This window comes from Bubalus kerabau, chromosome 2, assembly GCF_029407905.1.
Source record: "Bubalus kerabau isolate K-KA32 ecotype Philippines breed swamp buffalo chromosome 2, PCC_UOA_SB_1v2, whole genome shotgun sequence".
Classification (NCBI taxonomy): domain Eukaryota; kingdom Metazoa; phylum Chordata; class Mammalia; order Artiodactyla; family Bovidae; genus Bubalus; species Bubalus kerabau.
Window position 1 is genome coordinate 42,746,847 of NC_073625.1, and position 26,192 is coordinate 42,773,038.

General features: G+C 42.5%; 1 protein-coding gene across 1 annotated transcript in view; it reads left to right on the forward strand.

Annotated features, from left to right (window-relative positions):
• Positions 1 to 26,192, forward strand: part of CSMD1 (CUB and Sushi multiple domains 1) — a 1,679,419-nt gene that overhangs the window by 1,306,565 nt on the left and 346,662 nt on the right. Inside the window, exons 18-21 of the mRNA XM_055567572.1 lie at positions 7,739 to 7,855; positions 9,485 to 9,700; positions 14,369 to 14,557; positions 23,371 to 23,540. Of these exons, the coding sequence (XP_055423547.1) occupies positions 7,739 to 7,855; positions 9,485 to 9,700; positions 14,369 to 14,557; positions 23,371 to 23,540 (692 nt within the window). The remainder of the gene's footprint in view (positions 1 to 7,738; positions 7,856 to 9,484; positions 9,701 to 14,368; positions 14,558 to 23,370; positions 23,541 to 26,192) is intronic.

Sequence of the window (26,192 nt, forward strand, 5' to 3'; positions counted from 1 at the left end):
TGGGAATCCAGTGCTGAGTAGAATTTCTCAAAATCTAATATGCAAAGAGGCATTCTAGGCAGAGGAAATGAGCAAGCTCACATGAATTGATCAGCGTGGAACTTTCTGCAAATTCCTGGAGGTTCAGTGAAGGAGAGTGAATGGAAAGAGTGGAATGACCAGAAGGAAGTTTTCTAGAAATAGCATGGGCATAGACTGGAAAGGGCCTTGTGTGCTTTGCAAATATCTGAGATGCTATATATTTGTTTTCCATAGGAAATGATCAGGTGCATTAGACTTGTGCATTTTATCTATTATTGTCTCCCAATTTAAATTTATGTAAATTTGGAGTTTAAACTTTCTCAAGAGATTGGTAACATAAACTATTTGCTTATGCTTCCTTGTAACCTATTTCAGATATTAATATATTTATGATAAAAGGTGATTAATAAATCTACACACTTTGGAGATTTTAGAGTTTGATATGAGAGTTTTAGTCTGTCATGGTTGACTGTTTTCATTTAACCTTAAGAATTATTTTTGTTGCCTTTTCCAGTCATAAGCCACCTCTTAAACCCTATGGGTTTTTATTGTGACAAATAATACATCAATAGGATATTTACACTTTCAAAAATTCACAGCTCTCAGAAAGGAAAGAAGAAATCAGAATTAATTATAATATTTTTTATCACCATGAAAAAAGGTAAACTCTTTCAATATCTCTCACACCATATTAATAGCATCGTTGCATTTCATTTTTTTTTTCTATTTATGCTTTAGATACTCAGGTTTTGAAGAAGCAAAGTGAACATTACAATAAGTTGACCCTCTTTTATTTGGTGAAATACAAATGTAAGAAATCTTTGCAAAAGTTTCTACATTTAATAAATATTTTTGTAAACTCTTTGTTCTTTCCACAAGCATTTATTGGAAAACCACTGATTTTATGGGCACACAGTTGGCAAGTTCATAATCTATTAGAATAGAGAGAAGAAAGATTTATTTTTCAATCATCCAATGAAGTAAATGCTCTATTAGACACAGGACAAATGGTTGAGAATACAGAGATAAAAGAACTTGAAAGGCTTGGATGACAGCTTTCGTGATGCATCTTTAATAATGAGGTTGAGAGGAAAGAAAAGTCTGAAAGTGAAGAAACAGTGAGAATCAGGCATACAGTCATAAACGTGGCCGGCAGGGACTGAAGGAGAGAGGTTTGTTTGCTGAGGATGGGTGCTGATCAAAGGCAGTTCAAGGGCCGCTCAGGCTGGTCCTGTGAGCATGGCCCTGATTCCGTGGGTGAGAGGTTTGAGACTATGTGTGCCGTGTTCGAGGTGAAAGCTAGGACAAGGGCAGGGCCACCTCAACTGAACAGCTCCCATTTATCCATGGCTTTTTTTTTTTTTTTTAATTACAGTGTTCTATAGAAGACTTCTTTTGAGGAAAGGATTTCCATATAAATGAATGAATGAACAAAAACAACTTCTGTAGGGCATGGGGAGGCCACAAATAATCTGAAATGAAAAATAACCCCATTAAGTTTTTTTGCTTGAAATAGAACTTTATTAACAATTTAAAGCAAAAAAAAAAAAAAGAGGAAATAATAGAAAAAATAAAGAAACAAATCAGCCAGTATACTGCGTGCTTTCACGTGCTAGTGTCTTCAAGGAAGAAGCAAGCATTAGGAGGCAGGAGGTCAAGTGGACACAAACAAGCTGAAACATATCAGTTACAGAACTTTCCAGAAGTGAGAGGTGACGATGCAGGCAGTGAGGGGAGAGTAGGGACCCACAGGTTTCATTCTGAAATGCTTAGCAGGCAGTTGCTAGCCCAGCTGTGGTTTGAGAAAGGAGTGAAAGTTTTTTGTTTTTGTTTTTTTTTTTAATTGGAATGTAGTTGCTTTACAATGTTGTGTAAGTTTCTGCTGTACAGCAACCGGATTCAGCTATAGGCACACATCTATCCCCTCTCTTTTGTGTTTCCTTCCCGTTTTGGTCACCGGAGAGCACTGAGCAGAGTTCCCTGAGCTGTGCAATAGGTTCACACTAGTTGTCTATTTTATACATGGTATCAATAGTGTACGGGGCTTCCCAAGTGGCTGAGCGGTGAAGAATCTGCCTGCCAGTGCAGGAAATGTGGATTTGATCCCTGGGTCGAGAAGATCTCCTGGAGATGGAAATCGCAACCCACTCCAGTATTCTTGCCTGGGAAATCCCATGGAGAGAGGAGCCTGGTGGGCTACAGTCCATGAGGTCACCAAAGAGTCAGACACTTGACTGAGCATGCCTGCAATAGTGTATATAAGAGTTTAAATTGTGAATCTGAAAGCTGTGAGGTTACAAGTTAGAGCTCGATTCAGTTCAGTCACTCAGTCATGTCTGACCATTTGCCACCCCATGAGCCACAGCATGCCAGGCCTCCCTGTCCATCACCAACTCCCGGAGTTCACCCAAACTCATGTCCATTGAGTTGGTGATGGCATCCAACCATCTCGTCCTCTGTGGGCCCCTTTTCCTCCTGCCCTCAATCTTTCCTAGTATCAGGGTCTTTTCAAATGAGTCAGCTCTTCGTATCAGGTGGCCAAAGTATTGGAGTTTCAGTTTCAGTTAGAGTTGGTGCTGTGGAAATAAATTGTATCTTCCAGGGAGCAAGCAGAATCTGTCACCTTTTCTTCCTCCCCCTCTTCCGCTGTTACCTCCCAGGTGGAAAACGACTAGCACCTGTGATACAGTCTACATGCCTCAACTTGTGCCTTCCTCCAATCTAGGCAGAGTAAGACATTTAAAAATAAAATTAGTGAAGGCAGGTTTCTGGTTCTTTGAAACAATGACTGACTTGTTTGCAAACTTGAATTTCCTGGAAGACTTTGTGCATGGTCTGAGATGAGAGAGAATGTGGGAATGACAGAAGCTGATAACTGAGAATCTGTAAGAGGAGGGTTTTACTTAAAAGACCAGCAGGAACCCAGTGACCTTGTGGTAAATTGGCAGCTACTGGCCTGTCACCGAGCAAACTGTTAACCCTGGGTGAACTGACTGTCTGTCTTGCCTCCATCTGTCCTTCACTTACTCAGTGTTCATCGTCGTGGCCGCATGGCCATCACTTGCCTGCTGTACTCTTGTCACCTCACCTGCCTCTGAGAACCAGTTATGATTCTTGTCCTCAGAATAAATCATGCTTGGCTATCTTTTTATTAATTTATCTGCCTTGCCCACCTGAAAGTAAACTGGAAAAACAGGGACTTGTCTGTATTATTCATAGGAACATCCCAGGTTTTAGTCTTTTTATCTACATCTGCATTCACAGTGTTGATGATCTCATCTTTCTACCCCTTGGTCAGACCTCTCTCATGGGATCCAGACTTGCATATCCAATTACAGCTCCAACCATTCTGCATGGATGTCTAATAAGCATTGCACTTGTGTGTCTAAAACTGAACTGGTTTACTTTCAAAACCTGGTTCTCCCCAAGTCCATTCCCCCTACTCAGCCTTAGAACCTTATAATCATCCTACAATCTTCCTTTCCCTTTATGGCACCCACATCCCATTGACAAGGAAATCCTATCAGCTCTACCTTCAAAACATGATTGGGTTCTGACCACTTCCCGCCATGTCTCTGCTCATGTTCTGTCCAGGGTCTTACCTGTTTTGCTTTCTGCTACCCAACCCCCTCCTCACATAGCAGGCCAGCACCCAAACTAAAAGCCAAGTGGGCCCACTTCATCCTCTGTGCAGGGCCCTTAGGTGGCCATTCATCACACTCAGAGATGGGCCATGGCCTGGATGGGATCCGACCCCATCCAGGGGGTCAGGACTCTACCTTCTGACCCAGGGCCCAGGACTCTCTCCCTTCTCTCCCCACCCTCCCCACCAGATTGCCCCCTACCCCAGCAGACGTTTTTATTTTCTTGGGCTCCAAAATCAGTGTGGAAGGTGACTGTGCTGCTGCTGCTGCTGCTGCTGCTGCTGCTGCTGCTGCTAAGTCACTTCAGTCGTGTCTGACTCTGTGTGACCCCATGGATGGCAGCCTACGAGGCTCCCCCGTCCCTGGGATTCTCCAGGCAAGAACACTGGAGTGGGTTGCCATTTCCTTCTCCAATGCATGAAAGTGAAAAGTGAAAGTGAAGTCGCTCAGTCATGTCTGACTCTCAGCGACCCCATGGACTGCAGCCTACCAGGCTCCTCCATCCATGGGATTTTCCAGGCAAGAGTACTGGAATGGGGTGCCATTGCCTTCTCCAGGAAAGTGACTGTAGCCATAAAATTAAAAGATGATTACTCCTTGGAAGAAAAGCTGTGATAAATCTAGACAGCATATTAAAAAGCAGAGATATCACTTTACCAACAAAGGTCTGTATAATTACGGTTATGGTTTTTCCAGTAGTCATGTATGGATGTGAGAGTTGGACCCTAAAGAAGGCTGAGCATTGAAGAATTGATGCTTTCAAATTGTGGTGCCAGAAAAGACTCCTAAAAGTTCCCTTGGACTGCAAGGAGATCCAGCCAGTCCATCCTAAAGGAAATCAACCCTGAAGATTCAGTGGAAGGACTGATGCTGAAGCTGAAGTGCCAATCCTTTGGCCACCTGATGCAAAGAGCTGACTCATTGGAAAAGACCTTGATGCTGGGAAAGATTGAGGGCAGGAGGAGAAGGGGACAACAGAGGATGAGATGGTTGGATGGCATCACTGACTCAATGGACATGAGTTTTAGCAAACTTCAGGAGATGGTGGAGGACAGGGAAGCTTGGCATGCTGCACTCCGTGGGGTCACAAGGTGCTGGGCGTGACTGAATGACTGAACAACAACCAGCAGCCCACTCCCTACCCTGGCAGCCCACTCTCACTCTGGCCTTCATCCTGCTGGTTTTGTCTTCAACCAAGTTCTTCCCCAGATTATCAAATGCTTCCTTCTTCTGTCTCAAGTCTTTCTTCATAGGCCACCTCCTGAGTCAGGCCTTACCCCCGACCCCATTTATTCTGCCCCAAGCCTGTTTTTCTTTATTTCTGCATTTTCTTCCTTGGCATGTGTCATCTTCCAACATTGTGTATAATCAGTCATTCATATTATATTCTCTCTTCTTCATTTGGAATGTGCACTCTGCCAGAGCAGAGATTTTTGTCTATTTTGCTCATAAATAACAGGTACTCGGTAACTATTTTTTTTAATAAATTAATGTTAAATGCTATGTTAATGTTACCTTTTTCATAATAAAATGAGTCAATGTAACTTTAAGATGTGAAAACTTCAGCCTGTTAAAATGTTCTAGAACTCTTTTCAATAATTTATATTTTGCTGTCTTTTACCTAGATCTCAGTTTGCATATTCAAAGAAATTATCTGTTTCCTTAAAATAACATGCTGAGTGAGCATGATGAGAAATATCACTTTTTCTACAAATGAGCTCATTCTTTTCTGAGTGTTATTTATGAAACAGCTTTTACATGATTCAGGACATTCATGTGACAGTGGACCCTTGAAGAGCACAGGGGTCAAGGGTCCAGAGGACCTGGAGACTGGCTCAGGGCTGAACCTGGTCCCTTGCCCTTCGCCCCAGCTCCCCTGTGCCAGTTTGATTCCTTGTTGGTTCAGCTCTTGCATTCTCAGGAAACCAGATAGGACTTAAGATAGAAAAGAAAAGATAAATATCCACTCTTCAATCGTTTGCAAAATTAAGTTTTATAAAGTTTATTCAAATTTTAAATTATTGATATCTTGCTGTTTCTCTTTTTATTTTTTATTTTTATAATTAATTATAAAATTTTAAAAATTAAAATTTAAAAAACATTTTAAAATTTTAATGTTATAATGTTGTGTTGGGTCCTGCCACACAGCAACATAAATCAGCCACAATTATACATACACCCTGTTCCTCCCTAGCCTCCCCTCTCCCACCCCATCTCTCCAGGTTATCACAGAGTGTCAGATGGGGGTCCCTGTGCAATACAGCAACTTCTCACCCCATGTAAGATGGGTATCTTATGCCTGATAGTGTACATATGCTGATGCTACTTTCTCCAGTCATCCCTCTGTCTCCCTCCCCACTGTGCCCACAAGTCCATTCTCTATGTCTGCGTCTCCATTCCTTCCCTGCAAATAGGTTCATCAATACCATTTTTCTGGATTCTGTATAAATATATACACATTAATATACTATATTTGTTTTTCTTTTTCTGACTTACTTCACTCTGTAGACTCATCCACCTCACCAGAGCTGACTCAAATTTTATGGCAGAGTTGTGCATATGTACTGCATCTTCTTTATCCATTCATCTGTTGATGGACCCTTGTGTATTGTACATAGTGATGCTATGAAAATCTATTCATAGTATCAACAGCTAATGTCTTGGGTATTTAATACATAGGGGACCCTGTAAATTGTGTTCTATGAAGCCACTTGTTATAAACAGCTACCCTAAGAGATGGCTTTTATCATGTGTTCAGTTTTAAGATAAGACAGATGTGCAGGAAGGAGGACGAGCTACTTGCCAAAGACCACAGAGTCAGAAACAGGTCAGCATCTGAACTCATCGCTTTTTGGCATCAAGGTCTGAGCACTGGAACCTCCACAGGACACTGATTCCTAAACATGTCGACTTCCTCCCTCAAGTGATTATGTACAACTTTATTTTCTTTCTTTCAAAAATGAGACTGAGACATATTGTACAAGACATGTGTTGTAGTTAAGGATTTAAATTCAATGAAGTGCTACTGAGAATGCTGGCAGCTCTGCTGCTGCTGCTGCTGAGTCGCTTCAGTCGCATCCGACTCTGTGCGACCCCGTAGACGGCAGGCCCCCAGGCTCCCCCGTCCCTGGGATTCTCCAGGCAAGAACCCTGGAGTGGGGTGCCATTGCCTTCTCCAAAGCATGAAAGTGAAAAGTGAAAGTGAAGTCGCTCAGTCGTGCCCAACTCTTAGCGACCCCATGGACTGCAGCCTACCAGGCTCCTCCGTCCATGGGATTTTCCAGGCAAGAGTACTGGAGTGGGGCGCCATTGCCTTCTCCGGCTGGCAGCTCTAGAGGATTGGAATCAGTAAGATACAGAGATGTAGGTAGAGATGGAGAAATTTATTATAAGAAGTTGACTCACATGATTACAGAGGCTGTGAAGCCTTCAGATCTGTGGTCAGCCAGCTGGAGACCCAGGGGACCCAAGGGTGTGAACTCCAGTCCAGAGGCCAGCAGCCTCAAGACTCAGAAGGAGCTGATGATGCTTCTGTTCAAGACTGAGGATAGGAAGGAAGCTGATGTCCCAGTGTGAAAGCCACCGGGCAAGATGTGTTCCATCTTGCTTACAAGACGCTCAGCCTTTTCGACCTCCTCAGGCCTCCGACCTGTTGGAAGAGGCCCTCCCCCCTCAGGGAAGGGCCACCTGCTGTACTCAGTCCACCTGTTCCAGAGTCACCTCTCCCAAAAGCATCCTCACAGATGCACTCAGAATAAAGTCAGGTCAAAGGGCTGTGCATCCTGTGACACAGTCGAGCAGACGCACAGGCCTCACCATCACAGGAGGGTTCCGCTTCAGCTGGTATAGCCTTCTCTGTGGTGTCTCTCCAGGTTTTGTACTACTTGGGTCTTTGTATATGAACTCACACATTGCAGGCAAAATAAAGTTTTGGTTTTGTTTTGTTTTTTTCCTGGAGATGACCTTAAATATTCTTTTATTCCTTGTGCAAATTAAATGCCACTTTAAAAGTATTTTATTGTAGCAATCATTGTGAAACTTTAATACTAAAATTATATTTCTTATTATTTAAGCCCTCTGTGGAGGATACATCCATGGAAAGAGTGGAACAGTTCTTTCTCCTGGGTTTCCAGATTTTTACCCAAACTCTCTAAACTGTACATGGACCATTGAGGTGTCTCATGGAAAGGGTAAGAATATTACAGATTTCAAAAATATAAAATAATTAACTAGATGTCAACATGGGAACAAAAAATATTGATTTGTGAACAAGTAAGATAACTAATTTGCTCATATATGTTTCAATTACTAAGTGATTTTTAATAAGATTCTAGGAAAAAAATCTAAATTATTGGTACATTCAAGCAAAAGTTGATTCCTTATTTTATTCTCTATTGATCAGATAACTTGAACAACTTTTTGCTTGTGAACATAAGCTTGAAAATCAGGTTCAATGCTAAAGAAAAGAGGCATGCATTATACAACATGTGAATAACACTTAAATAAAAGGAGTAAATAATTATCTAACTTCTCATTTCCATGATAAATCTAAGCCTCATTCTTGTACTTGCCATGTGTTCTAAGTCTGATGAGTATTATTACACATAATGAGTAATTGTATGTTACAGAGAACTTGGCTTTGAAGGAAATTGAAAAAGAAAAAAAGAATAAGCAAGTTATGAGTGACCAGGGTTTTGTAATCATAAAAATAAATATTTTAGTTAAAAAGATCTCTTCATGGTTAATTATATTCATTATGTATAGGAATTCAGACATAATGCTTTGTGAGTATAGCTACTAGGGGATCATATGCCCAAAGGGCCGCATGAAACTAGGTTTTCACAACTCTCTTCCCTCACTTGTGCAAGTTTCTATATTAAACCTCCAAACCTGGTGTTTCTAAAGGACTTGTTTACTATCAATTGGAAAGTGGTCTGGTCCTTGTCTCCTTAGTCACAAATGCTTGCCCTGAGAGGCTGTGCACAGTTCACTGAACCCTGCTGCTGAGTTTAGTTATGTGTTTATGTTGGAACCTGCATCCGTAGCTCTCTGTATATCCCTGTGTCTAATCTGTATCTGTATCTATACCTACATACACCGAAACATTGGGTTTTGCTGTTTATTCCTTCTTCTCTCTTTTATTCCTAAAGCCATCCTCTTTCTACCCATTCTCTGTACTTTTCTTTCAAACTTCATAATTCAGATTGCATTTCAAGATTATATTTTGATTCAAGACTTTGATGCCCAGGAAGAATTCTTTCTGCAGTTATTGATTCTATCAATATCCCCTTACTCCCGTCTCTGCCCTTTCTCTCTCTGTCTCTCTCTCTCTCCATCTGCCTCTCCCTCTCACCAACTCCACCTCTGTCTCCATCGCTGTCTCTCTCTCTCTGTCTCTGTCTCTGACTCTCTGTCACCCTCTCCCATTCTCTCTCTCTCTCTGTCTCCCTCTCACCGTCTCCATTTCTCTCTCTGTCTCTGTCTCTCTCTCTGTCTCTCTCTCCCTCTCACCATCTCTGTCTCTGTCTCTCTCCACCTCTTGCTGTCTCTCTCTCTCTCACTGACTCCATCTCTGTCTCTCTCTGTCTCTCTCTCTCTGGCTCTGTGTCTCTGTCTCTCTCTGTCTCTGTGTCTCTATCTCTCTCTCTGTCTGTCTCTCTGTCTCTATGTGTCTCTCTGTCTCTGTCTCTCTCTGTCTCTCTATGTGTCTCTCTGTCTCTCTCTGTCTCTCTGTCTGTCTCTGTCTCTCTTTCTCTGTCTCTCTGTGTGTGTGTCTCTCTCTCTGTCTCCCCCTCACCGACTCCATCTCTGTCTCTCAGGAGTCCAGATGATCTTCCACACCTTTCATCTGGAGAGTTCCCACGACTACCTGCTGATCACCGAGGACGGGAGCTTCTCGGAGCCGGTGGCCAGGCTCACGGGCTCGGTGCTGCCTCACACCATCAAGGCGGGTTTGTTTGGAAACTTCACAGCCCAGCTTCGGTTTATATCAGACTTTTCCATTTCCTATGAGGGCTTCAACATCACGTTTTCAGGTATGTCGGGATCTTATCTTCCCGGGCAGTAATTGTAGCATTGTGTGAGCACGCACACGTGTGTGTGTGTGTGTGTGTGTGTGTGTGTTTACAGGTAAACAGCGGACCAGTGGGAAGATCTAGTTGGTGTGGAGGAGGAGGTGAGACCAACGAGCAGTTGCCTGGCAGCCCCAAGACATTGTTTGCTGCACACCAACTATAAATTCTCATCCCCCCAAATTTGCTAATATCACTGCCATCTCAGCCTCTTGCCATCACTGCTACCAGAACCTCTGAGGACACTGTCCTTACTGGGGAATGTGCTCAGAATTCACTGTGGTCTCATTGTTTTGTGTCCTGCCTTCCAGGAGACCCAGTACTTGTGAAGAGAGCCACCTTTAGGAGGAAAAAAATGTGACCATGCACAATCGAGGATGAGCTTCTTGTTGACCCTAATGCCATCATGAAAGCAAGAAAACCATACTCCAAAATTAAGAAACATTTTCACCTTTATTATAAAACATAGATAATACTTTATGAGAGGTTTATGTAGAGGTTTATGTCATTTCAGCCATTGTCTGTATGTGTTAGATTGCTAAGAACAGTATTAATATATTTCTTACAGGTGAGAAAAACCAGTACAGACAGTTCACTGGTCAAACACGTGGGGAATAATTTTAATCATGTAAGCAAACAGTGTTCCACAAGCATCAGGGTCAGATGTCCCGCTGGGTCTCAGACGCACCCCAGCCGGCAGAGGCAATCACTGCTCTGAGACGACTGGCTGGTGTAAACAACTATATTAATTTCCATTTGTGTATCTGATGCTTTGGCAAATAAAGTTGTTTCCTACATCACGTTTCATTGCCCAGAGCTAAAGTAGTTTTAATAAGGTGGTGTCTGAGTCCTGTAATTACAAGTAGTTTCTTCTATTTTTATTGTTTCAGTAAATTCCCTAATAACTTGTGATGCAACTCATCAGATTCTCTGCTAAAATATCTGAATATTTATGTTATCTCCTGTTCTGAGGCTAAAAGTCTTTGTAGAAGTATTTCCTCGTTCCTCCTTCACATCAAAACAGTTCCAGTCCAGTATCTTACACATAGTAGGAATTAGTTAAGTTGTCAATAAACACTTACTAAATATCACATGATCATTAAAATATATAAAATGAAATACTGTCTTTTTTAGCTTTATTGAAGTATGATTTTCAAATTGAAATGTTATTTTAAAAAAAAGACTTCTTAGGGATTTTAAGATTCTCTGAATCATTTTATGCTCTCTGTAATTATGACCAATTGTCATTTATCTTAATCTGACTATGTTGATTTTTCCTGTTATTTCACTGAATTAATGGAGCTTTCCAGACAGGCTCAGACTACTTGGTATCATCGAAATTTGCCACAATCAATGGTAATCATGAAATTGGCCGCTTTCTATATCAAAGACTTAAATCTTCCTAACACTAATACCTAAATCTGTCTCTCTGTGTGTTCTCCCGTGGTGGATCTCAATTAGAATCACTGTGAGACTATCACTCCACTCTCTTCCTCCTTTCATCGTGATCCAAAATGAATTTAAGCAGAATACTCCAAAGACAGAAATTGGCAGTGGCGCCAGTCTGTGGATCTGCGCTGTAGATGTTTCTCAGGCATCTGTGTAACCTCTATCCATTCTGCACCATCTCTTTCTTAGTTCCATCACTCCCCACACACAGCTGCAAGTGACACAGCTACCGGGAGCCTCTTGACTCCAGGAGTCAGAGGGCAGGTGTAAAGTTGGCTGCCTCCTTCCATAAACTTCCTCAACAAAAAAGCAAGGGGACAACAGGAACAGCAACACACACGTTCCTGTGTCTTTGTAGCTATTTCGGGCAGTTTTAAAGTATTTTTAAATTTTAAGACCAAAGTGGCAACACTTTTTGAGTGTGTGTAACAATTCATGTGCGCACAACCCATAGAACGCAGTCTCTAAGACTTGCACAAGGAGTCACGTTTGTCTATACTATATCACACATGCACCCTCAGACAGTCAGGCTAAGAACAAAATACACTGAAACCGGGCTGTGAACGATTGCCAGTGACACTAACACAATGGAGTTTATTTTTTATGCCCAAAGAAGTAACAACTTTATTGTGCAAATGAAGCATTTGCCTATCTGAGGATTTTTCAGATATTTGTACCAAATCGGTATGCTCTTATATCTGGATTTTTTTTTTTTTTCCCTTGTTGGTCTGGTTTGTTTCTGTCCTTTTTAGAAAGGTTATTGAAGTGACTTCTTAGGAGGCTCAGTGGGTAAAGAATCTGTCTGCCAATGCAGGAGACACAAGAGACCTGAGTTTGATCCCTGAGTTGTAAAGATCCCCCTGGAGAAGGGAATGTCTATCCGCTCCAGTATTCTTGCCTGGAGAATCCCATCGACAGGAGAGCTTGGTGGGCTACAGTCCATGGGGTCACAAAGAGCAGACACACCTCAGGGCTCCTGCACACACAGACATTAAAGGAGCATTTGTGTTTCCCAGTCAGTGTCCCTGCAGATAATGAGGGGGTATTGGGAGAGAAGAACTCAGTACTCCAGAATGTTTAGGTCAGGCTGTCCACCTTCCCAGATCCACCTGCTCTACCTTGAGCGTCCATTTCTGACCATTCTCTGTGTCCACTTACTATTCCCACCTCCCTTCACCACACCTCCTATGATTCTGCCTTCTGAATACCAGCTTTCTGTGAGTTCACATAATTTCCTGGTCATCCTCTTCAAAAGATGAGAATCTGGGCAGCTCAGTGCCTTTACAGATGTGGTTTCCTCTTCATTCAAAGCCTTTCTTCATCCCTCACCAGGCAAACTCCTCCCTCCAGAGGTCCAGTACTGTCTGTTCTTCTTCCTAGGAAGTCTACCATTCTGTTTTGGTATGACAAATAAATATTTATTGGGTTGAATTAAATGATATTACTTTTCCCCTTTCTGGGCCATATTAAAAATAAGTCAAATTAATGATCATATTTCCAGAGTGACGAGAATAGTTTGAATATGTCAGAGATCCAGAATAGAGTTTCTACCTAAATGAAAAACAAGACAAAGACAATGTGGCAAGCATGGCACTCACATGTTGACCAGTCAATTGGGTGAGGCAAGGGAAAAATGGGGAAAGAGATTTCTTCTTATGAGGTCAGGACACCAGTGATAAAACTTGTGGGTGATGGGAGTAGAAAACGTGGATTTAAATTGAGAAATACTGGGGGAATGATAGTTGAATTTACTATGTTTATTGAGAATACAGAATCCACAGTTAAGAGAGCTGGAAATGGGGAAGGGGAGGCAATTGTTTTCAGAAGAACCAGCACACTTTCCCACCACCTTAGGAGAACCTGCCTTTGGTCTTCCCTTCATCTCAATATCGCTCATTCTTCACCTGTCACTTTAACTTCTTTGAAACTCTTCTGTCATTCAAATCCCTGATGGTGGTCACCATTTGATCCTATCTGACTAAGCACTGGGCATTAGACACTGAAGAAAAAGGCAAGAAGGAGAAAAATGGTCTGAAGGATGGACCTTGAGACCAATGACACTGAAGATGCAACTGTACTGTTATAACTGAGGCTTGAAAGAATCAACACCACAGAATGAGACAAATGTACAGTGTTATTAGCACTGGTATTTTGTACATTTAATCCCCCAGTGCAGCAAAACACCAGACATTAATCTTTTTTTTTCCCTTGATTACTAAATTAGCACCTTCTTCCTGAGTAATTTGCAGAAATTTCCAGCAGTTTCCAGAACATTTTCTATTGCATTTCAATAAAACATGGCTTAAAATTGAAACATAGGCAGGTTACAGTTTTGCTGTTCCATACTGAGGTGTATTTTAGCAGTGGAATTGGTTATGATAAATTTTCCACCAGCAAAACCCTGTGATGTTGCTTTTAGTTTCTGCTCCACGGGGTCTTGTTTATCCAAATCACCTTTAAGAAGAGGACAGTAACTGTCTTCAGCAATTAGATGTGTCACTAGAATAAGTCCATACTGTTAAAGTGACAGTTCTAAATGGATCAGGTTATTATAATGTTATACATCTATTTTTTAAAACATTTATTTATTTGCCTGCACTGGGTCTAGTTGCAGCATGCAAACTCTAGTTGCAGCGTGTGAAGTCTAATTCCCTGGCCAGGGATTGAGCCTGGGCGCCCTGCTTTGGGAGCACAACGTCTCAGCCACTGGACCACCAGGGACGTCCCTACATCTTCCTTTTTAAATACTTTAAGTAAGTAAGTAAGTGAAGTCACTCAGTCGTGTCCGAATCTTTGTGACCCCATGGACTGTAGCCTACCAGGCTCCTCCGTCCATGGGATTCTCCAGTCAAGAATACTGGAATGGTTTGCCATTTCCTTCTCCAGGGGATCTTCCCGACCCAGGGATTGAACCCAGGTCTCCCACATTGCAGACAGACGCTTTAACCTCTGAGCCGCCACCAGGGAAGCCCTTTTAAATACTATAAGTTATTCCATTTGTCATGTGAAAACCTATAGTACAAAGAACAACAATCCATGTGACAGTCACAGCAGAATCTGGGGGAAAAAAAACATGTCTAGTGGTTTACTTTTTAAAAAATAATAGCAGCTTTGGATTCTTGCCTAGTGATGTTTGAGTGTTTACACAGGTTCCCACATATGCTCTGTCCCTTCCTGTCTCAGAGTATGACCTCGAGCCATGTGATGACCCTGGCGTCCCTGCCTTCAGCAGAAGAATCGGCTTTCACTTCGGAGTCGGGGACGCACTGACCTTCTCCTGCTTCCCGGGTTACCGCTTAGAAGGTGCTACCAAGCTCACGTGCCTGGGTGGGGGCCGCCGTGTGTGGAGTGCACCTCTGCCAAGGTGTGTGGGTAGGTGGTCACACGCTTTCATTTCATTCATCCAGGGGACAGGGCGTGGTGCAGTCAGCGCGCAGGGCCCCTGGGCCAGGGAGGGGTGAGGGCCACCCTCTGGGACGGACAGAGGCTCCACTTCCCAGGGCAGGGGGACGGGACCCCCTCTGGGCTGTGGTTACCTCAGTGACAAAGCCAGCCCCTTTCAGCTCTAAAACCTCGAGACTGAATGGGGGTGAAACTGAAGCCTGTGTCAAGCGTAGTAATGAGGAAGAATATATATATAAACATGTACACTGTGTGCCTGGGACAAAAGAAAAAGAAAAAGCTAGAAAGCAGGCTGTATTACTACAACCTCTGACAATTCTGTTGCTTAAAAGCAGTGAGACTCTGCTGGTGACATTTTAAAGTGCTGGTTTTGTTGTTTCTTTACACTCTGATTAGAGGATTGTGCATACTCCTGCAAACTGGGCGTGTTAGCAATTGTAATGCTGGATTAGCTTTCTCCCTGTGTTGTCGAGGAATTCAAGTGGTCATTCTGTAGAGCTGTGTGAATCTTTATCTAGGTATTTGGAACAAGGCACTGTGCTGAGACTGTGGAATCAGGATGCCCATTCCGTGGGGTGTATTTGTTGTTAACCTGATCCTGTGCTGCTGTGAGGAGTTCATCAGAGAATCGATCTGGTGCTCAGAGTTTAAACACGAAAGCTTGGCTGAAGGTCTGGCTAGTCTAGTCATTAGCTCCAGGGGCAGTGTCTTCTGCCTGCCCTCTGCAGTGCTGCTCAGCATGAGAAGGGCTTTCAGTCTGTCCTGCAGAGCTACCAAGCATGACTAATGTCACAGCATTATGGCATCTGTCTAGTTAGGACCCTCAGACCCCTTAACTGTGAGCCTTCTGAGTTCTTGAGGAGCCCCTGGTACCCTCCACACACCTCTTAACAGCTGATACACTAGAGCCTGGTGGGCAAGTTGTGAAACTGAAATTTCATAACCCATAAAAATGATGATTTGTTAACTTAGTAGACCATACTTTTTCCAAAGCACAGAATCTCTTTAATTATTTAGAAATATTATGTGATTCAAAAGTCAATACTGTCTTTTTGAGTTTCAATGTGACATAGACAGTAGGGTAGTGAGGACTTTAATACAAAAAATTAGACAAATGAACATGAAGTGTATCATCTCTGCTTCCTGCCGGGGTGCATATCTGACCTTTGTACGATCTGACTTTCTCCTAAAACAGTAGTTCTCACTTTTTTTTTTAGTTGTGGATTTTATTTGAGAATTGGATGCCAATTTTGAGCATGGCCTAAAGGAAAAAGGAATACTTTCTAAGAAAATTATTTTCTAGATGATCCTAGATGTTCTAAGAGTTGCCTAGAATCCATTTACCACAAATTAGAAATTACTGAACAAGATGGTTAAAATCTGGAGAAAAAACTCCCAACCCAATGAAGTTGAAGATGTATTCCCCATATGTAACATTGTCTATCAATTATAATATTCTATTTGCCTTTATTCTATTTTATCTAGATTCATTCTTCTTATCTGGGGTTTTGCATCATTGCCTTAAGTGTAAAATGAGGAGCAACTGGGGTAACTCTTTGCATGTGTCAAATCCATTCTACAGAAGGGAACACTAAGAGCCTAAGACCTTTGCCCACCAGCACAATTAGCAAGATTCCAACACTAGGCCTTTCACCCCAGCACTGAGACAGCACAGTGGCTTGGGCTGAGGCTGTTCTATATTTTTCCTCTTGTGTTTCACCAGCTGCTCCCCCAAAATTTCCTTCCAGCCCATCTGGCCACAAGAGACCTTTGAATAGCCGTGTTATTGTTCAGTCGATAACTCATGCCCTACTCTTGTGACTGCATGAAACACTACTGCATACCAGGCCTCCCTGTCCTTCACTATCTCCTGGCGTTTGCTCAAAATCACATTCATTGAGTCAATGATGCCATCCAACCATCTCATCCTCTGTCACCCCCTTCTTCTCCTGCCCTCAATCTTTCCCAGCATCAGGGTCTTTTCCAATGATCTGGCTCTTTGCATCAGGTCAGCAAAGTTTTGCAGCTTTAGCTTCAGCATCGGTTCAGTTCAGTTCAGTCTCTCAGTCGTGTCTGACTGTTTGTGACCCTATGGACTGTAGCACGCCAGGCCTCCCTGTCCATCACCAACTCCTGGAGTTTACTCAAACTCATGCCCATTGAGTCAGTGATGCCATCCAACCATCTCATCCTCTGTCATCCCCTTCTCCTCCCACCTTCAATCTTTCCCAGCATCAAGGTCTTCTCCAATGAGGCAGTTCTTTGCATCAGGTGACCAAAGTATTGGAGTTTCAGCTTCAACATCATTCCTTCTAATGAACCTTCAGGACTGATTTCCTTTAGGATTGACTGGTCTGATCTTGCTGTCCAAAGAGACTCTCAAGAATCTTCTCCAGCACCACAGTTTGAAAGCATCAGTTCTTTGGCACTTACCCTTCTTTATGGTTCAACTCTCATATCCATACATGATTACTGGAAAAAACATAGCTTGGACTATGCAAACTTCTGTCAGCAAAGTGATGTCTCTGGTTTTTAATACACTGTCTAGTTTTGGCACAGCTTTTCTTCCAAGGAGTAAGCATCTTTTAATTTCATGGCTTCAGTCATCGTTTACAGTGATATTGGAGCCCAAGAAAATAAAGTCTGTCACTGTTTCTACCTTTTCCCCATATATTTGCCATGAAGTGATGGGACCAGATGCCATGATCTTAGTTTTTTGAATGTTGAGTTTTAAGCCAGCTTTTTCACTCTCCTCTTTCACCTTCATCAAGAGGCTTTTTAGTTCCTCTTCACATTTTGCCTTTAGAAGGGTATTATCTGCATATATGAGGTTTTTGATATTTTTACTGGCTTAATGATTCCAGCTTGTGCTTCTTCTAGCCCAGCATTTCACTTGATACTCTGCATATAAGTTAAATAAGCAGGATGACGATACACAGCCTTGTTGTACTCCTTTCCCAATTTTGAACCAGTCTGTTGTTCCATGTCCAGTTCTAACTATTGCTTCTTGTCCTGCCTGCATACAGGTTTCTCAGGAGGCAGGTAAGGTGGTCTGGTATTCCCATCTCTTTAAGAATTTTCCACAGTTTGTTGTGATCCACACAAAGGCTTTAGCATAGTCAATGAGGCAGATTTTTTTTTAATCCCCTTGATTTTTCTATGATCCAGCAAATGTTGGCAATTTGATATCTGGTTTGTATGCCTTTTCTAAACCCAGTTTGTACATCTGGAAGTTCTAAGTTCATGTACTGCTGAAGCCTATCTTTAAAGGATTTTGAGCATTACCTTGGTAGCATATGAAATGAGTGCAATTGTACAGTAGTTTGAATATTATCTGGCACTGCCTTTCTTTGGAATTGGAGTGAAAACTGATGTTTTCCAGTCCACAGCCACTGCTAAGATTTTCAAATTTGTACACATACTGAGTGCAGCACTTTAACAGCATCATCTTTTAGGACTTGAAATAACTCAGCTGGAATTCCATCAGCTCCACTAACTTTGTTTGTAGTAATACATACTAAGTCTCAATTGTCTTAACATTCCATAATGTCTGATTTTAGGTGAGTGACCACACCATCTTGGTTATCCAGGTCTTTAAGACCTTTTTTGTGTAGTTCTGTGTTTCATTGTCCCCTCTTCTTAATCTCTCCTGCCTCTGTTAGGTCCCTACTATTTCTGTCCTCTACTGTGCCCTTCTTTGAGTGAAATGTTGCCTGGATAGCTGCAGTTTTCTTGCACAGATCTCTAGTCTTTCCCATTCTGTTGTTTCCCTCTACTTCTTCGTGTTGTTCATTTAAAAAGGCTTGCTTATATCTCCTTACTATTCTCTGAAAGTCTGCATTCAGTTGGGTATATCTTTCTCTTTCTCTTTTGCCTTTTGCATCTTCTCTTTTCTCAGCTATTTGTAAGGTCTCCTCAGACAACCATTTTGCCTTCCTACATTTCTTTTACTTTGGGATGGTTTTGGTCACTGCCTCCTGTATAATGTTAGAGACCTCCTTCCATAGTTCTTCAGGCACCCTGTCTACCATATCTAATCCCTTGAATCTATTTGTCACCTCCACTGTATAATCATAAGGCGTTTGATTTAGGTCATACTTGAATGAACTAGTGGTTTTCCCTACTTTCTTCAATTTAAGCCTGAATTTTAAGCAATAAGAAGTTCATGATCTGAGCCACAGTCAATCAGTTCCGGGTCTTGGTTTTGCTGACTGTATAGAACTTCTCCATCTTTGGCTGCAAAGAATAGAGTACATCTGACTAACCATATTTCCAAGGGCAATAAAACCCAGCAGGTGACCCATGTGGCACCTGGGAATTCTCCCCCCTTCCTTTCCCTCATTCTCCACATCCGAATAGTGGTAGTTCTCAAGATTCTGCTTCCCCCAGGGCTCCTCTCTGCCTGGCTTAGAGAAGTCTTCACCTTCACACCCTGAAGATGCCCCTGCCTCCAGGACTGACCTCCGGGGGGCCGCAGCCCCAGAGTGATCTGCCTGAATTCAGAGCCTCCCCACCTGTCTGTTAACAGAAGGTGAGGCAGCCTCCGCGAGGGTCAATGTTATTCACTGGCAGACCCTCTGACTTCCCACCCAGCTCACTCGTGTTCTTGAGCTCAGGCACACACCTACACTCACATACAGACGCACTGCACAAGACACGAAATTGCCTGGTTCTCTTACCTGTCAGCCTCTCTCTTCACCGCTCCTTACAGCGTGCACCCCCTTTTCTGCCAGACTGCCCCTCCTCATTTTGAATGCCCTCCCATGCAGCTCTCTCCGCCCCACTTACTCCCTGGCTGGAGAGGGACCCTCCAGGGTCACCGTCTAAGCCAGTAAGCTTGTCTTCTTATCTCTGTCTCCCCAGCTAGGCTGACCTTTCCTTTACAGTGGGGGCTGCCTTAGCCCAGATCCAGCTCTGGGCCTTATTCAGTAAGTGTTTGTCAAGCAATCGTTATTTCTCTCAGAGGTGCTTATCTTGATCTCACAGTTTCATTCACCGGCATTCTGTGTCTATCTTTCGTCCTTCAAAATCATAGAAAAAAGAATAGCCTATCCCTAGCCAAGAGCTCAGAGAAGGCAATGGCACCCCACTCCAGTACTCTTGCCTGGAAAACCCCATGGATGGAGGAGCCTGGAAGGCGGCAGTCCATGGGTTAGCTGAGGGTTGGACACGACTGAGAGACTTCACTTTCACTTTTCACTATCATGCATTGGAGAAGGAAATGGCAACCCACTCCAGTGTTCTTGCCTGGAGAATCTCAGGGACGGCAGAGCCTGGTGGGCTGCTGTCTATGGGGCCGCACAGAGTCAGACACGACTGAAGCGACTTAGCAGCAGCAGCCAAGAGCTACAGATCCATTCTGAAGATCACACCTGGAGGAAGGCCAAGAGAATTATGAGCACACTGCTTCACCTTTCCCTAATAAACACCTGGTTATAAACAGAACTTTGAGTCAACACCTGGGCTGAGAACTGCCCTGACCTGCACCCCTTATGTGAAGAAGTGTCCCTGTGAGATGAGAGGCACTGTGGGTTTCAGTAGTGTTTAGAGGAGCAAGTCTTCAGCAACAGAATTTGAATCCAGATCAGTGTAAGTAGGTAGATTGCGTGCATGCTCAGTCATTCAATCGTATCTGTCTCTTTGAAATCCTGTGGACTGTAGCCCGGCAGGCTCCTCTGTCCATGGGATTCTCCAGGCAAGGATCCTGGAGTGAGTTGCCATTTCAGCATATATTTTCACCTACTGTGTTACTATCAAATAGTGAATTAATATCCCTGATAAAGTATCTCTTAATATTGAATATTAATACTTACAGATAATATGGTAATGCTCTGGGTGTGGACTTTCAGCTTCCAAAGCTGTGAGAAATACTGATTAAGGTTGTCTTTTAAACCTCTCATCTCTTCTGTTACATCACCCAGAGCTGCAAGACAGCCTGCACAGGTTGATGCTTTTGTACAGAAGAATTAACTGAAAAATCAATTGACTCCTTTCTATTTTTTTCATTTACTTTTATAAGTTTAGTTCCATTACAAAACTCTAAATGACAATTCAATTTTAATTACAGTTTCAGGAGGTTCTTTATAAAAAAAAGAAAAAAAAGAGCCAATGATTCATTTTACGGGAAATTATATTCTTTCATCTTAAAGTCATTTTAAATGGATTATGGAAAGAACTTAAAATTGACACATTTAATTGCTCCAGAAATGGAGATTTGCAATGGATGTCTGAAGTCAAATTCAAAGAATTTCTGAAATTCTGATGACTTGTATTCTTTAAGTTTCTGAGCACCTGCTTTTTCACTGTTTGTCATATTTCACTCACTTATCTCCTATGGGACAGTCTTCAGCTTTAGATCACTTACTCAGTCTTCTTTACACATTCCAGTTCTTTCATTTGAAAATCATGGTGCATCTGTCTTTGTGACTAGGACATTCAATCGGAAATAAACTTAAGTCATTAGCCTGCCTCAAAAACAAGATCCCAGTGCAGACGTTCCTGTTCCATGGCAGGATATTTTGTGGAATGTTAAGATGCTCAATCATGACAGCCTCATGTTCCTACTCTTTTGGAGTCATACATTCATATGTGTTCCTCATGGGTTACTTAACATCTGTAAGCATAATTGATAATAAATATTGTACTTTGACAACATAGTGTTGTTGTAACTAGACCACCTGAGGTTCAAATCCCAACTCTGTCAACCACCCACCCTGCCCCCATGTGATCTGGAGCAGGTTCATTAATCTGCCTGAGTTTCTTCATCTGTAAAATGGACTTAGCATTGATACTGACCTCTTAGAATTGTTTTCTTTATTTAATGATGTAATACTCATAAAAATGCATTCAGTTCAAGTGACTAATAGACCAAAGAAGAATAGATTGCTGTACCTAGACAGGCAAAATCTTATACTTTTTATCAACCCTTTTGTTGTTCAGTCACTGAGTCATGTCCAACTCTTTGCAACTCCTATAGATTGCAGCATACCAGGCTTTCCTGTCCTTCACTATATCCCAGAGCTTGCTCAGACTCACGTCCATTGAGTCAGTGATGCCATCCAACCACATCATCCTTTGTCTTACCCTTCTCCTCCTGCCTTCAGTCTTTCCCAGCATCATAAGTACTTATTTGATCTTCCAGTGTGTTCCTCTAGACTGGGAATTCTAGAATTTGTTAACATGTCCATTTTCATACTATGACTATTTCCTTTAGAATCTCTGGATTCACTGTTTTCTTTTAGTGTGTGTCCTCTTTTCCAAACAGCCATCTATCCGGTCATCTCTGTGCTCCAAGCTCTCCAGGGGTCCTGGTTCCATGACCCCCAGACACTCCCTGCCATTTGGGCCAGTCTGTGTTTGCAGCCAGATCTCCTACGTTCTCCCAAATGTTACCCTGCTTCAGTCACACCCACAAGGCCACTTGTGCTTCTTTCTTAACGTTTTCTCCCCCATTTCCCATAACACCCCCTTTTATGCCCTTTTGGAGGGAAAGGTAAGGGCAGGGGAACCAAGTTCTCCTGTGTTTTCTCCCTGATTCTCTTCCTGGCCCTCGTATGTGGGGACATCCTGAGATTCAAGGGCACAGATCATCTGGAGCTGATCCTGAATCTCCAGCTTTTTCCTTCCATCATCAGGCCAGGGAAGCCCCACTCCTGGTGTAGAGGAGGACTTCAGTTATTGTCAGAGAGAGGCTGGGAAGTCAGAGATTTGTGATTATGAAGACGGTCATGCCTGGGACATTGCCAAAGCTATGTGACCCTCAGGAGGCCCCCCTTAAAGTGAACCCTGCCCCCTTCTCGCCCCCATTATGTGCAGGCATTTTACTTATTTTCAGTTTCCAGCTTGACCATTACTCTTCACACTCAGGCTTGTTTTGTTGGAATTTTAAAAATCGCTGTGCTTATCACATAGTGTGGCTGATAAGTTATTTCATACAGAATCACATGGAGCATTCTTGTCACACAAGCATGCACACACACACACATGCAAACTCAGGGCAATTTTATCTTGTTATGGTTGTTTTGGACACTTAGAGTTTTAGAGGTTAGCCTAACATGCTCACTTTCCTTGGTGAGGAATGGGTGCTGAGCGTCTAGGTGACTTTCTCTGGTGACTAGTCTAGGTGACTTTGGCAGAAAGTTGAGGGCTATATTTGTTTTCATTTTTACTCTGATTTTAAGTTCTTTATGCAAATTTGGATCTAGAGGTGAACTTCCCTCTCCTTTCATCAGGAAAAGGGCAAAAGAATGTATTTTCTGCCATCAAAGGGACTTCTGTCCCAAGACAGTCAGATGGGCTCAGGACTGTGACATGGCAATGGGGGACTCAGTGGTCTGGTCCATGGTGAAAATCCCATTTAAATGCATCCAGGCTAAGGCCACAGAATGCCAGCAGAGGGAACTACGTGGACATCACTGTGGAATCAGCACGTAGGGGTCAGCGGGGATACTTCATGAGGCAGAGCTGGGGCTCAGGCGAGCACCCGGGGGTCATTCAGAGTGCTCAGGCTTACCTGTTTCACCCTAGAACTCTGCAGGATAGGAGGAAGAAGCAGTCTACTATAAGAAACAAGAAAATCTTGAAAATGGGATGAATGGGGATATCTTTCCTGTCCAGTTGGTAAAACAGTGAAAAGAAGCTGTTAGTCTATAAAAGCAATATGTTAACAGCAGACATACATTGAGAGAGAAGAGGGCTGCCATGATTTTAAAGTTTTTATTTATTAAAATCAGTAATTCCACTTTTGAATCCTCTTTCTTTTTTTAATGTCCTGTTTATTTTAGCTGAATGTGGAGCAAGTGTCAAAGGAAATGAAGGAACATTGCTGTCTCCAAATTTCCCGTCCAACTATGATAATAACCATGAGTGTATCTATAAAATTGAAACGGAAGCTGGCAAGGGGATCCATCTCAGAGCACGAAGCTTCCAGCTGTTTGAAGGAGACATTCTGAAGGTAAAAATAATTTTCTTTAATAAAACTCCATCTTTCCTTCACAAGGAATAAATAGGATCTTGATCTAGCTATATCATAGATATAGATATATACCTATATTAACATATCTTTATATATACACATTCTCCCCAATTTGCTTATCCAACTGGTTTGAGACAGTGGTCTCTAGCATTATGTGTATTGAGCTTTAAAATATCTCAGTCTGTAATCCTGGATCTGAAATGCATTCTCTGTATATCTTAGGCATATTTTTTTTAAGATTTTTAAGTATTAGTTTTCTTATACATAGAAAACATGCAATGGTACCTACCTTTTTTGTGATGTTTTGAGGATTAAATTATATGGATACATATTTGTAGCCTTGTGCCTAGTGCACACTAGGAGTTGTATTAGTAAAAACTCACAGGATCCTCAGACCAACCCTTTCTGCAGTCCCTCTTTACTTGTAAACGTGGTCATGACAGAGCATCCTTCAGAGCTGGAAGGATCTTGATGTGACAGTGGAAACAAACCTGACCACTGTCCTGGGACCACCAAGCAGGGTGTATGTGGAGAAGCCACGCCAGGAGGAGGCAGTCTCACACACAAGGCTGAGTTGTGTTCACAGAACTTTGAGGTGTCCGAGGCATGGGGCCAGCCACAAGGGTCATTGCAGTAGGTGATTCTTAGCCTCAGAGCCTCGGGGAGCTGCTCTGGGGTGGGGGTGGGGGGGTTCAGACCTGCACACCACTCACATTCCAGATGGACTCAGGAAAATGGGCAGAGAAATGGATCCAGGGCACCAGGTCTTGCCTTGACCTGAAAAATCTCAGCTCCAACTGCAAATGCCACCAAACTCCTTCTGAAATACTTTCCATATCTCCTGAAACTATGTCAGGAAACTGGGAGCTCCCTGGGTCTAGGGCCTGAGTAGGCACTTGCAGTCCGAGCCTCAGGGAAAGAGACTGGTTTTGAGCAACAAAGATCACACTGGCCACCATCCAGCCTGTCCACAGCTGGTTCCAGGGGGACTGAGCGCCTTGTCCACTGTCACAGCTGGTTTACAAGAAGGACCCATCTCATTCCCTTTCTAAAGTCCTAGGGTACCCACTCATGTGTTCTACACAGACACACACATCATTCCATCTCAGGGCCAGTTAACTTGGTTCACTTGAAGCTGTGAGCATTGAGAAGCCATGCAAAGAGCCTGCTTACAGGGGGACCCTAGTGCCCCCCAAGGGTGCTCTCTGTGTGCGTAGTAGATGAAGAGGATCGCTGGCAGTTTCCACCATGTGCACAGGCCAAGAGAAGCTTCCAGACTCAAGTGTTCCCTTCCTCCAGGTCCACCCTTGACTTCGGTTCTAGGTCATAATTTAGAAGACAGATTTTATTTTAGCTGTTCTTTCATTGTAATGGTCTTTCAAAAAAGCTCATGTTGGCAGTATGAGTCACTGTAATTAAGAAGTGATTTTCAGGTATAAACTAGAATATCCTCAGTGATCTAAAAAAAGTTAAAGTCTAATTGTACAAAACTATTTTCTTTGCTAACCTTTCACTCAAGATGTCAGCAAATTTGGGAAATACAGCAGTGGTCACAGGACTGGAAAACATCAGTTTTCACTCGAATCCAAAAGAAGGGCAATACCAGATAATGTTCAAACTACCATACAACTGCACTCATTTCACATGCTAGCAAGGCTAAGCTCAAAATCCTTCAAGCTGGTCTTCAAAGCATGTGAATCAAGAGCTTCCAGATGTACAAGCTGGATTCAGAAAAGGCAGAGGAAGCAGAGATCAAACTGCCAACATCCACTGGATCAAAGAAAAAGCAAGGGAATTCCAAAAAACATCTACTTCTGCTTCATTGACTCACTAAAGCCTTTGACTGTGGAGCACAACAAACTGTGAAAAGTTCTTAAAGAGATGGAAATATCAGACAACCTTACCTGTGATAGCTTACAGTGAACGGTGTCGGATTTCTGATCTCCAAAAAAGATTTAGCTTTAGGACCAGGGACCAGGCTTGATCACTCAAGAGCTTTTGTGTACCAGAGTTTTATTAAAGTATGTAAAGGAACAGAGAAAGCTTCTGACATAGACCTCAGAAGGGGAACAGAGAGTGCTCCCTCACTAGTCTAAGCAATGGACTTATATACTTTTTAAATTGGTTATTACAATAAATCAAAAGAATGTCTCAAGGTTGTAAAGATCTTACTAGACCTACTCCCATAATTTACATTTAAATATGACAGAATTAGAACTAACAATATAAAGATCTTACCAGAGCCACTCCCATAATATACATTCTAAGATAACAGGATTAGTCTGAAGGTTTTCAAGGAGAAGCTGTCCTCAAGCAGGATACATTGTTGTTATGTAATGCTTAGTATAGAGTTTGAACTGAGTTGTTTGTTGTGTAATCATCAGTTCTCCACTTAAAGAAAATAAAAAAAAAAAAAACTACACACACACATTTTATGGGACTAAGACTAAGGAATGGAAAGGGGGAAAAGCCATTTGTCCTTTCCTCCTCCTTGAGAATTTCAGACCCCTATCTCCTCCTCAGGGACCCCAGATTTCTTATCAACCTGACTAGGAATTGACTCTCTCACCTGTATCCTGAGAAACTTTTATGTAGGTCAAGAAGCAACATTTAGAACCAGACATGGAAAAA